Here is a 12993-nt window from a genome sequence, read left to right as displayed (position 1 = left end):
TAAACCATACCCCCGGCCGGGATTGAACCCGCGGTCATAGAGTCTCAAAACTCCAGCCCGTCGCGTTAGCCACTAGACCAGCTAGCCACAATAAGATTAATCCAACTAGGTATATTTCTACACCATAGGAAGGTTAGCACAGGCACCTCTGTGACCACAAATGCAAGTTTTTACAGACGAATCTCCAGCTAGCGTGGCCGTCGCTAACGCGACGGGCTGGAGTTTTGAGACTCTATGACCGCGGGTTCAATCCCGGCCGGGGGTATGGTTCATTTGCAATCGTGTCATTACGATTTCTTAAGTCACGTTGACGGCAGTGAAGGGACTTGAGCTAGAGTTCGTCACGGCCATGCTAGCTGGAGATTCGTCTGTAAAAACTTGCATTTGTGGTCACAGAGGTGCCTGTGCTAACCTTCCTATGGTGTAGAAATATACCTAGTTGGATGAATCTTATTGTGGCTAGCTGGTCTAGTGGCTAACTCGACGGGCTGGAGTTTTGAGACTCTATGACCGCGGGTTCAATCCCGGCCGGGGGTATGGTTCATGTACATCAGTTTGAATTCCTATCCGCTCCATTCCTTCAGGAGTTTCAAATTCATCTAGTGACTTACCTCCGTGTTCAATGATTTTCTTCAATGCCTTCACAGAGACATACTCATGGGGCAGCTCCTGAACTATCTCCTGGGCCCCCTGCGAAACGTTCCCAGTGCCCGTGAATATGAATGTCAGAGGACCGATGGATTTGGGCATCTTGCCCAGGGAAATTTCATAGCCGGTGTCACGAATTGACTGTCTTGCCATCTCTGTGTTGCGGTAGTTATGGGCGGGTCCAATGTACTGTAGGAGTCAACTGATTCAATATTTACTGATTATACTAATTATTATTATTATTAGCAGTAGTAGTAGTAGTATGACAGTTATTGATAATAAGATTGACAGAACCTACTGTCAATAAACTATTGCCAGTACAGTATTGCAAATCGTAGAGGGGTACTTATATTGACTTACCATGAAGGGTGTGTGATTCCCAAGTGCTAGTAACATACCATGAAAGGTGTGTGATACTCTAGTGCTAGTAACATACCAATATGGGTGTATTATGCCCAAGTGCTAGTAACATACCATGAAGGGTGTGTGATACCCAAGTGCTAGTAACATACCATGAAAGGTGTGTGATACCCAAGTGCTAGGAGACGAAGTCCAAGTCCATGAAGAATGTTAGTCATGCCAGCGATTCCAGCATACCTGCCGAACGCCACCACACTCTTGCCTTGACTCTCACATATACGCTCATAGTCCAGCAACCGAATGTTCTGAAAACACAGAGTATGTGAGATACTCAGCTCACACACTGAGGTCCGGGGGTAGATTCACGAAATGACTGGAAACATTACGACGTGTTTCCTTAAGACACCTGCTGTCACTGTTCACCTAGCAATAAATAGGTACCTGGATGTTAGTCACCTTACACCTGCTGTCACTATTCACTGAGTAGTAAGTGACCAGTGTGGGTGGAATCCTGGGATATTCTGGGTGGTTAACACCCCCCACACAGGGTTTTCCAGGGTGGCTAACACTCCCTACCCTGGGTTATCCTGGGTCGCTAACACTCCTTACCCTGGGTTATTCTGGATCACTAACACTCCCTACCCAAGGTTATCCTGGGTGTCTAACGCTCCATACACTCGGTTATCCTGGGAGGCTAACACATCCTACCCTGGGTTATCCTGGGTGGCTAATACTCCCTACCCTGGGTTGTAATGGATGGCTAACACTCCCTACCCTGGGTTATCTAGGGTGGCTAACACTAAGCAACATGGGTTATCCTGGGTTGCTGACACTCCCTACCCTGGGTTATCCTGGGTAGCTAACACACCCTAACTTGGGTAATAATGGGTGGCTAACACTCCCTACCCTGGGTTATCCTGGGAAGCTAACACACCCTAACCTGGGTCATCCTGGGTCGCTAACACTCCCTACCCAACTTTATCCTAGGTGTCTAACTCTCCATTCCCTGGGTTATCCTGGGAGGCTAACACTCTCTACCCCGGGTTATCCTGGGTTGCTAACACTTCCTACCCTGGGTTATCCTGAGTGCCTAACACTCCCTCCCCTGGGTTATCCTGGGTGGCTAACACTTTCTACCCAGGGTTATCCTGAGTGCCTAACACTCCCTCCCCTGGGTTATCCTGGGCGGCTAACACTCCCTCCCCTGGGTTATCCTGGGAGACTAACACTTCCTTCCCTTGGTTATCCTGAGTTCCTAACACTCCCTCCCGTTGATTATCCTGGGTGGCTAACACTCCCTCCCCTGGGTTATCCTGGGTGCCTAACACTCCCTCCCCTGGGTTATACTGGGTGGCTAACACTCCTTACATTGGATTATCCTGGAAGGCTAACGTTTTCTACCTTGGGTTATCCTGGGTGTTAGCCACCCACGATAATCCAGGGTAGGAAGTGTTAGCTACCCAGGATAACCCAGGGTGTGGAGTGTTAGATATTTATGACAACCCAGGTAAGGAAGTGTTAGCCACCCAGGATAACCCAGGGTCAGAAGTGTTAGCTACTCCCTTAGTTGGGATATCCTGGTTGGCTAACACTCCCTACCCTGGGATACCCTGGGCGGGTAACATTCTCTACCCTCGGTTATCCTGAGTGGCTAACACTCCCTACCCTGGGTTATCCAGGGTGGCTAACGCTTCCTAACCTGGGTTATCCTAGGAGGCTAACATTTCCTACCCTGGGTTATCCTGGATGACTAACACTACCCGCCCTTCGTTATCCTGGGTAGCTAACACTTCCTACCCTGGGTTATCCTTTGTGACTAACACCTCTTACCCTGGGTTGTCCTCGGTGGCTCACACTTCCTACGCTGCGTTATCCTGGGTGGCTAATACTCACCACCGTAGGTTGTCCTGGGGGCTAACACTTTTTTCCCTGGGATATGCTGGGTGGCTAACACTCCCAACTCTGGGTTATCCTGGGTAGCTAACACTTCATATCCTGGGTTATCCTTGTGGCTAACACTCCTACCCTGGGTTATTCTTGTGGCAAAAACTCCCTACCCTAGGATATCCTGGGTATCTAACACTCCCTACCATGGGTTACGCTGGATGGGTAACACTCCCTACTCTCAGTTAACCAGAGTGGCTAACACTTCCTTCCCTGAGTTACCCTGGGTGCCTAACTCTTCCTTCCCTGGGTTTTCCTGGATGGCTAACACTCCCTACCCTGGGTTATCCTGGAAAAGTAAAACTTCCTACCCTGCTTTATCCTGGGTGGCTAGCACTCCCCACTCCGGGTTATCCTGGGTGGCTAACACTTCATACCAAGGGTTATCCTGGGTGGCTAACACTCCCCACCCGGGGTTATCCTGGATGGCTAATACATCCTAAACTGTGTTAGTCTGTCTTTGTGGCTAACCCTCCCTACCCTGGGTTATTACTGGTTGCTAATCCTCCCCACCCTGGGTTATCCTGGATGGCTAACGCATCCTTCACTGGGTTTTCCTGGGTGGCTAACTCTCTCCTACCAGGGTTATCCTGGGTGCCTAACCCTCTCCACCCTGGGTTATCGTGGGTGGCTAACCCTCCCCACCCTGGGTTAACATGGATGGGTAACACTCCCCTCCCTGGGATATGCTAGGTGGCTAACACTTCCTACACTGGGTTATGTTGGGTTGCTAACACACCATGCCCTGGGTTATCCTGGGTGGTTAACACTCCTTACGCAGGGTTATCCTGGGTGGTTAGCACTTCCTACCCAGGGTTACCGTGGGTCGCTAACAATTCCTACTCTGGGTTATCCTGCGTGGCTAACACTCCCTACCCTGGGCTAACCTGGGTGGCTAACACTCCCCACCCTGAGTTATCGTGGGAGGCTAACACTTTCTACCCTGGGTTATCCTGGGTCCCCAAAACTCCCTAACCTGGTTTATCCTGTGTTGGTAACACTCCCTACTCTGTGTTATCCTGGGTGGCTAACACTTCCTGCTCTGGGTTATCCTGGGTGGCTAACAGTCCCTACCCTGGGTTACCCAGGGTGGCTAACACTTCCTGCTCTGGGTTATCCTGGGAGGCTAACACTCACTGCCCTGGGTTATACTGGGTAATTAACACTCCCTACCCTTGGTTATCTTGTTTTGCTTGCACTTTCTTCCCTGGGTTATCCTGGGTGCCTAACACTCCCTATCTTAGGTTATATTGGGTGTGTAACTCTCCCTATCCGGGGTTATCCTGGGTGGTTAACACTCCCCACCCTGAGTTATCCTGGGTGGCTAACACTCCCTACTCTGGGTTATCCGAGGTGGCTAATACTCCCTACCCTGGGTTATGCAGGGTGGGTAGCACGCCCTACCTTGGGTTATCCTGGGTGGCCAACACTCCCCACCCTGAGTTATCCTGGGTGGCTAACACTCCCTACTCTGGGTTATCCGAGGTGGCTAATACTCCCTACCCTGGGTTATGCAGGGTGGGTAGCACGCCCTACCTTGGGTTATCCTGGGTGGCCAACACTCCCCACCCTCGAAGGTCCTGCGTGGGCAACACTTCCTTCCCTGGGTTAACCTGGGTAGTTAACGCTTCCTACCCTTGGTTTTCCTGGATGGTTAACACTCCCTTCCCTGGGTTATGCTGGGTGGCTTAAACTCCCAATCCTGGGTTACCCTGGGTGTCTAACACTTCCTACCCTGGGTTATTCTGTGTGGCTAACAAACCCTACAATGTGTTATCCTGGGTGGCTAACACACCATAGCCTGGCTTATCCTGGGTGGCTAACACACCATAGCCTGGCTTATCCTGGGTGGCTAACACACCATAGCCTGGCTTATCCTGGGTGGCTAACACACCATAGCCTGGCTTATCCTGGGTGGCTAACACACCATAGCCTGGCTTATCATGGGTGGCTAACACACCATAGCCTGGCTTATCCTGGGTGGCTAACACACCATAGCCTGGCTTATCCTGGGTGGCTAACACACCATAGCCTGGCTTATCCTGGGTGGCTAACACACCATAGCCTGGCTTATCCTGGGTGGCTAACACACCATAGCCTGGCTTATCCTGGGTGGCTAACACACCATAGCCTGGCTTATCCTGGGTGGCTAACACACCATAGCCTGTGTTATCATGGGTGGCTAACACACCATAGCCTGGCTTATCCTGGGTGGCTAACACACCATAGCCTGGCTTATCATGGGTGGCTAACACACCATAGCCTGGCTTATCCTGGGTGGCTAACACACCATAGCCTGGCTTATCATGGGTGGCTAACACTCCCTACCTTTTTTTATCCTGGCTGGATAACTCTCCGTACCCTGGGTTACCCTTGGTATGTAACACTCCCTACCCTCTGTTAGCCAGAGTGGGTAACACTCCCCTGCCTGGGTTATCCTGTGTGACTAACACTCCCCTGCCTGGGTTATCCTGGGTGGCTAACACTCCCCTGCCTGGGTTATCCTGTGTGACTAACACTCCCCTGCCTGGGTTATCCTGTGTGACTAACACTCCCCTGCCTGGGTTATCCTGTGTGACTAACACTCCCCTGCCTGGGTTATCCTGTGTGACTAACACTCCCCTGCCTGGGTTATCCTGTGTGACTAACACTCCCCTGCCTGGGTTATCCTGGGTGGCTAACACTCCCCTGCCTGGGTTATCCGGGGTGGCGACCACTCCCCTGCCTGGGTTATCCTGTGTGACTAACACTCCCCTGCCTCGGTTATCCTGTGTGACTAACACTCCCCTGCCTGGGTTATCCTGGGTGGCTAACACTCCCCTGCCTGGGTTATCCTGGGTGGCTAACGCTCCCCTGCCTGGGTTATCCTGGGTGGCTAACACTCCCCTGCCTGGGTTATCCTGTGTGACTAACACTCCCCTGCCTGGGTTATCCTGTGTGACTACACTCCCCTGCCTGGGTTATCCTGGGTGGCTAACACTCCCCTGCCTGGGTTATCCTGGGTGGCTAACACTCCCCTGCCTAGATTATCCTGGGTAGCTAACACTCCCCTGCCTGGGTTATCCTGGGTGGCTAACCCTCCCCACCCTAGGTTATTCTGGCTGGCTAACGCGTCCTACACTGGGTTATCCTGGGTGGCTAACACTCCCCTGCCTGGGTTATCCTGGGTGGCTAACACTCCCCTGCCTGGGTTATCCTGGGTGGCTAACACTCCCCTGCCTGGGTTATCCTGGGTGGCTAACACTCCCCTGCCTGGGTTATCCTGGGTGGCTAACACTCCCCTGCCTGGGTTATCCTGGGTGACTAACACTCCCCTGCCTGGGTTATCCTGGGTGGCTAACACTCACATGCCTGGGTTATCCTGGGTGGCTAACACTCCCCTGCCTGGGTTATCCTGTGTGTCTAACACTCCCCTGCCTGGGTTATCCTGTGTGGCTAACACTCTGCTGCCTGGGTTATCCTGGGTGGCTAACACTCCCCTGCCTGGGTTATCCTGTGTGACTAACACTCCCCTGCCTGGGTTATCCTGGGTGGCTAACACTCCCCTGCCTAGATTATCCTGGGTAGCTAACACTCCCCTGCCTGGGTTATCCTGGGTGGCTAAAACACCCCTGCCTGGGTTATCCTGGGTGGCTAACACTCCCCTGCCTGGGTTATCCTGGGTGGCTAACACTCCCCTGCCTGGGTTATCCTGTGTGACTAACACTCCCCTGCCTGGGTTATCCTGGGTGGCTAACACTCCCCTGCCTGGATTATCCTGGGTAGCTAACACTCCCCTGCCTGGGTTATCCTGTGTGACTAACACTCCCCTGCCTGGGTTATCCTGGGTGGCTAACACTCCCCTGCCTGGGTTATCCTTGGTGGCTAACACTCCCCTGCCTGGGTTATCCTGGGTGGCTAACACTCCTGTGCCTGGGTTATCCTGAGGTGGCTAACCCTCCCCACCGTGGGTTGTCCAGCGTGTCTAATCCTCCCCACCTTGGGATATCCTGAATGGCTAACACTCTACACTCTGGGTTATCCTGGGTGGCTAAAATATCCTATCCTGGGTTATCCTGGGTGCCTAACATTCCCTACCCTCGGTAATGCTTGGTGGCTAACACTCCCCACTCTGGGTTATCCTGGAATGCTAACTTCCTAGCCTTGGTTATCCTGGGTGTCTAACGCTCCCCACGCTGAGTTTTCCTGGATGGCTAATACTCCATACTCTAGGTTATCCTGGGTGGATAACACTTACCACTCTTGTTTATCCTTGATGGCTAACACTCCCTCCCCTGGGTTATCCTGGGTGGCTAACATTCCCCACCCTGGGTTATCCTGGATGGCTAACACTCCCTACCTTGGGTTATCCTGGGCGGCTACCCATCTCCATCCTGGGTTATCCTGGGTGGCTAACCCTCCCCACCCTTGGCTATCCTGGGTGGCTAGCACTTCCTACCCTGGGTTATCCTGGGTGGCTAACACTTCCCACCCTATGTCATCTTGAGTGGCTAACACTCCCAACCCTTGGTTATCCTGGATGGCTAATACTCCCTACCTTGGATTATCCTGGGTGGCTAACGGTCCCAACACTGGGTTATACTTTATAGCTAATGCTCCCCATCCTGGGTTATCCTGGGTGGCTAACCCTCCCCACCCTGTGTTATCCTTGGTGGCTTACCTTAGTCACCATGGGTTATCCTGGGTGGCTAAAACTCCCTACCCTGCACTATCCTGATTGGCTAGCACTCCCTACCCATGGTTATCCAGGGTGGCTAACACATTCTGGGTTACCCTTGGAGGCTAACTCACAATACCCTGGTTTATCCTGGGGACTAACACTCTGTACTCTGATTGGCTAACAATCCCAACCCTGGATTATCCTGGGTCGGTAATGCTCCCTACTCTTGGTTATCCTCTGTGGCTAACACTCCCCACCCTGGGTTATCCTGGGTTTACCAGCACTCTGTACCCTAGGTTATCCTTGGTTACTAACACTCAACACCCTTGGTTACCCTATGAGGCTAACACTTCCTACTCTGGGTTTTCCTGGGTGTCTAACTCTTCCCCCCCTCCTGGGTTATCTTGGTTGGCTTACACTGCCCCCCTCCCATCGTTATCCTGGATGGGTAACACTCCGTACCCTGGGTTATTCTGTGTGACTAACGCTCCCCACCCTGGGTTATCCTGGATGGCTAATGCTCCCCATCCTAGGGTATGATGGGTGGCTAACCCTCCCTACCCTGGGTTATCCTGGGTGGCTAACCCTCCCCACTTTGGGTTATTCTAAATGGTTAACACTCCGTACTCTAGGTTATCCTGGGTTGCTAACTCTCCCCGCCTTCGCTATCCGGATAACTAACACTCCCCACCCTTGGTTATCCTGGATGGCTAACACTCCATACCTTGGGTTATCCTGGGTTGATAACCCTCCAGACTTTGAGTTATTCTAAATGGCTAACACTCCATACTCTGGGTTATCCTGGGTGGCTAACCCTCCCCAGATAAAAGTTGGTAACAAATGTTATGTGATGTTACCTTGTGTAAAAGAGCATCAAGGAGCGGCATGTTGGCTTCCTGGGCTTTCATAGTGTGAGAGAAGAAACAGTACGTCTTGTTAGGTATAAGCTGATCAATGGGCACCTGCTTCACCCCTATGATCACCGGTGCTTCTGATAGGTCCTCTTGTATCTTGGCTCCCACATTCTGATAGGCCTGTAATGATAAGACTACAGTAGTCCCCCTATATCCATGAGGAATATGTTCCAAGACCTACCGTGGATGTCCGAAACCACGGATAGTAGCCAACCATATGTATATAAGTGGTTTCTCTGTTATATATATACCTTTGGTGAAGTTTAATTGATAAATTACCCTCAAAAAGTGGAAAATTATCAGTTATTCACTGATGAGAAGCACTTGATGGCTGAGGCTGGGAACAACTGCCACCGTCACTACTACCGCGCCTTGGGACCATTATTAAGCAAAATTAAGGGTTATTATCAGGCCATTGTAAACCGTGGATAACCGAATCTGTAGAAACCGAATCTGTGCATAAGCGGGTTCTACTGTAATTTAAAATATGAATATGAGAATGGAGGAGCACTGCAGCAGGCCTCCCGGCCAAGCTGACCAACCCAATGGAAATAAATCACTTTGACTTTTCTAGGTTATCCCAGGTTCTCTACACATATGCTGCTGTGTATACCTGGAGTATACCTGATGCTGTGTATACCTGGAGTATACCTGATGCTGTGTATACCTGGAGTATACCTGATGCTGTGTATACCTGGAGTATACCTGATGCTGTGTATACCTGGAGTATACCTGATGCTGTGTATACCTGGAGTATACCTGATGCTGTGTATACCTGGAGTATACCTGATGCTGTGTATACCTGGAGTATACCTGATGCTGTGTATACCTGGAGTATACCTGATGTTGTGTATACCTGGAGTATACCTGATGCTGTGTATACCTGGAGTATACCTGATGCTGTGTATACCTGGAGTATACCTGATGCTGTGTATACCTGGAGTATACCTGATGCTGTGTATACCTGGAGTATACCTGATGCTGTGTATACCTGGAGTATACCTGATGTTGTGTATACCTGGAGTATACCTGATGCTGTGTATACCTGGAGTATACCTGATGCTGTGTATACCTGGAGTATACCTGATGCTGTGTATACCTGGAGTATACCTGATGCTGTGTATACCTGGAGTATACCTGATGCTGTGCATACCTGGAGTATACCTGATGTTGTGTATACCTGGAGTATACCTGATGCTGTGTATACCTGGAGTATACCTGATGCTGTGTATACCTGGAGTATACCTGATGCTGTGTATACCTGGAGTATACCTGATGCTGTGTATACCTGGAGTATACCTGATGTTGTGTATACCTGGAGTATACCTGATGCTGTGTATACCTGGAGTATACCTGATGCTGTGTATACCTGGAGTATACCTGATGCTGTGTATACCTGGAGTATACCTGATGCTGTGTATACCTGGAGTATACCTGATGCTGTGTATACCTGGAGTATACCTGATGCTGTGTATACCTGGAGTATACCTGATGCTGTGTATACCTGGAGTATACCTGATGCTGTGTATACCTGGAGTATACCTGATGCTGTGTATACCTGGAGTATACCTGATGCTGTGTATACCTGGAGTATACCTGATGCTGTGTATACCTGGAGTATACCTGATGCTGTGTATACCTGGAGTATACCTGATGCTGTGTATACCTGGAGTATACCTGATGCTGTGTATACCTGGAGTATACCTGATGCTGTGTATACCTGGAGTATACCTGATGCTGTGTATACCTGGAGTATACCTGATGCTGTGTATACCTGGAGTATACCTGATGCTGTGTATACCTGGAGTATACCTGATGCTGTGTATACCTGGAGTATACCTGATGCTGTGTATACCTGGAGTATACCTGATGTTGTGTATACCTGATGCTGTGTATACCTGCAGTATACCTGATGCTGTGTATACCTGATGCTGTGTATACCTGATGCTGTGTATACCTGATGCTGTGTATACCTGGAGTATACCTGATGCTGTGTATACCTGGAGTATACCTGATGCTGTGTATACCTGGAGTATACCTGATGCTGTGTATACCTGGAGTATACCTGATGCTGTGTATACCTGGAGTATACCTGATGCTGTGTATACCTGGAGTATACCTGATGTTGTGTATACCTGATGCTGTGTATACCTGCAGTATACCTGATGCTGTGTATACCTGATGCTGTGTATACCTGATGCTGTGTATACCTGGAGTATACCTGATGCTGTGTATACCTGGATTATACCTGATGCTGTGTATACCTGGAGTATACCTGATGCTGTGTATACCTGGAGTATACCTGATGTTGTGTATACCTGGAGTATACCTGATGCTGTGTATACCTGGAGTATACCTGATGCTGTGTATACCTGGAGTATACCTGATGCTGTGTATACCTGGAGTATACCTGATGTTGTGTATACCTGGAGTATACCTGATGCTGTGTATACCTGGAGTATACCTGATGCTGTGTATACCTGGAGTATACCTGATGCTGTGTATACCTGGAGTATACCTGGTGTTGTGTATACCTGGAGTATACCTGATGCTGTGTATACCTGGAGTATACCTGATGCTGTGTATACCTGGAGTATACCTGATGCTGTGTATACCTGGAGTATACCTGATGCTGTGTATACCTGGAGTATACCTGATGCTGTGTATACCTGGAGTATACCTGATGCTGTGTATACCTGGAGTATACCTGATGTTGTGTATACCTGATGCTGTGTATACCTGCAGTATACCTGATGCTGTGTATACCTGATGCTGTGTATACCTGATGCTGTGTATACCTGATGCTGTGTATACCTGATGCTGTGTATACCTGGAGTATACCTGATGCTGTGTATACCTGGAGTATACCTGATGCTGTGTATACCTGGAGTATACCTGATGCTGTGTATACCTGGAGTATACCTGATGTTGTGTATACCTGGAGTATACCTGATGCTGTGTATACCTGGAGTATACCTGATGCTGTGTATACCTGGAGTATACCTGATGCTGTGTATACCTGGAGTATACCTGATGTGTGTGTATACCTGATGCTGTGTATACCTGGAGTATACCTGATGCTGTGTATACCTGGAGTATACCTGATGCTGTGTATACCTGGAGTATACCTGATGCTGTGTATACCTGGAGTATACCTGATGCTGTGTATACCTGGAGTATACCTGATGTTGTGTATACCTGGAGTATACCTGATGCTGTGTATACCTGGAGTATACCTGATGCTGTGTATACCTGGAGTATACCTGATGCTGTGTATACCTGGAGTATACCTGATGCTGTGTATACCTGGAGTATACCTGATGCTGTGTATACCTGGAGTATACCTGATGCTGTGTATACCTGGAGTATACCTGATGCTGTGTATACCTGGAGTATACCTGAGAGAGTTCCAGGGGTTAACGCCTCCGCGGCCCGTTCTTTGACCACGCCTCATGGTGCACCTGGGCCTGATCAACCAGGCTGTTACTGCTAGTTGCACACAGTCCAACTTACGACCCACAGAAAGGTTCGTCACGTACTGACTTTAAGTGCATGTCCAGTGCCTGCTTGAAGACAACCAGGGGTGTTGAAGACAGCCAGGGGTCTCGAAGACAGCCATGGGTGTTGAAGACAGCCAGGGGTGTTGAAGACAGCCAGGGGTCTCGAAGACAGCCATGGGTGTTGAAGACAGCCAGGGGACTTGAAGAAGGCCAGGGGTCTCGAAGACAGCCATGGGTGTTGAAGACAGCCATGGGTCTTGAAGACAGCCAGGGGTCTCGAAGACAGCCATGAGTGTTGAAGACAGCCAGGGGACTTGAAGACAGCCAGGGGTCTCGAAGACAGCCAGGGGTCTTGAAGATAATTGGGGTCTTGAAGACAGCCAGGGGTCTTGAAGACAGCAATGGGTATTGAAGACAGCCAGGGGTCTTTAAGACAGCCAGGGGTCTTGAAGGCAACCAGGGGTCTTGAAGACAGCAAAGGGTCTTGAAGACAGCCAGGGGTCTTGAAGACAGAAAGGGGTCTTGAAGACAGTCAAGGATCTTGAAGACAATCAGAGGTCTTGATGACAACCAGGGGTCTTGAAGACAGCCAGGTGTCTTGAAGACAGCCAGGGGTCTTGAAGACACCCAGGTGTCTTGAAGACAGTCAGGGGTCTTGAAGACAACCAGGGGTCTTCAAGACAGACAGGGGTCTTCAAGACAGCCAGGGGTCTTTAAGACAAACAGGGATCTAGAAGACAGCCAGGGCCTTGAAGACAGCCAGGGGTCTTGAAGACAGTCAGGGGTCTTGACAACAGTCATGAGTCTTGAAGAAAACCAGGGGTTTTGAAGGCAGCCAGGGGTATTGAAGACAGCCAGGGGTCTTGAAGACATCCAAGAGTCTAAAAGACAGTCAGGGGTCTTGAAGACAACGAGGAGCCTTGAAGACAGCCAGGGGTCTTGAAGACAGCCAGGGTTCTTGAAGACA

General features: G+C 50.1%; 1 protein-coding gene across 2 annotated transcripts in view; it reads right to left on the bottom strand.

Annotated features, from left to right (window-relative positions):
- Positions 1–12993, bottom strand: part of LOC128702521 (alpha-aminoadipic semialdehyde synthase, mitochondrial-like) — a 187210-nt gene that overhangs the window by 63903 nt on the left and 110314 nt on the right. For both annotated transcript variants that reach the window (XM_070080185.1, XM_070080186.1), the window contains exons 4-6: positions 8470–8646; positions 1161–1313; positions 612–837 (exon numbers count right to left, since the gene is read on the bottom strand). In XM_070080185.1, the coding sequence (XP_069936286.1) occupies positions 612–837; positions 1161–1313; positions 8470–8646 (556 nt within the window). The remainder of the gene's footprint in view (positions 1–611; positions 838–1160; positions 1314–8469; positions 8647–12993) is intronic.

The sequence above is a fragment of the Cherax quadricarinatus genome, unplaced genomic scaffold, assembly GCF_038502225.1.
Source record: "Cherax quadricarinatus isolate ZL_2023a unplaced genomic scaffold, ASM3850222v1 Contig205, whole genome shotgun sequence".
Taxonomy (NCBI): Eukaryota; Metazoa; Arthropoda; class Malacostraca; order Decapoda; family Parastacidae; genus Cherax; species Cherax quadricarinatus.
This window is presented reverse-complemented; position numbering and strand designations above follow the sequence as displayed.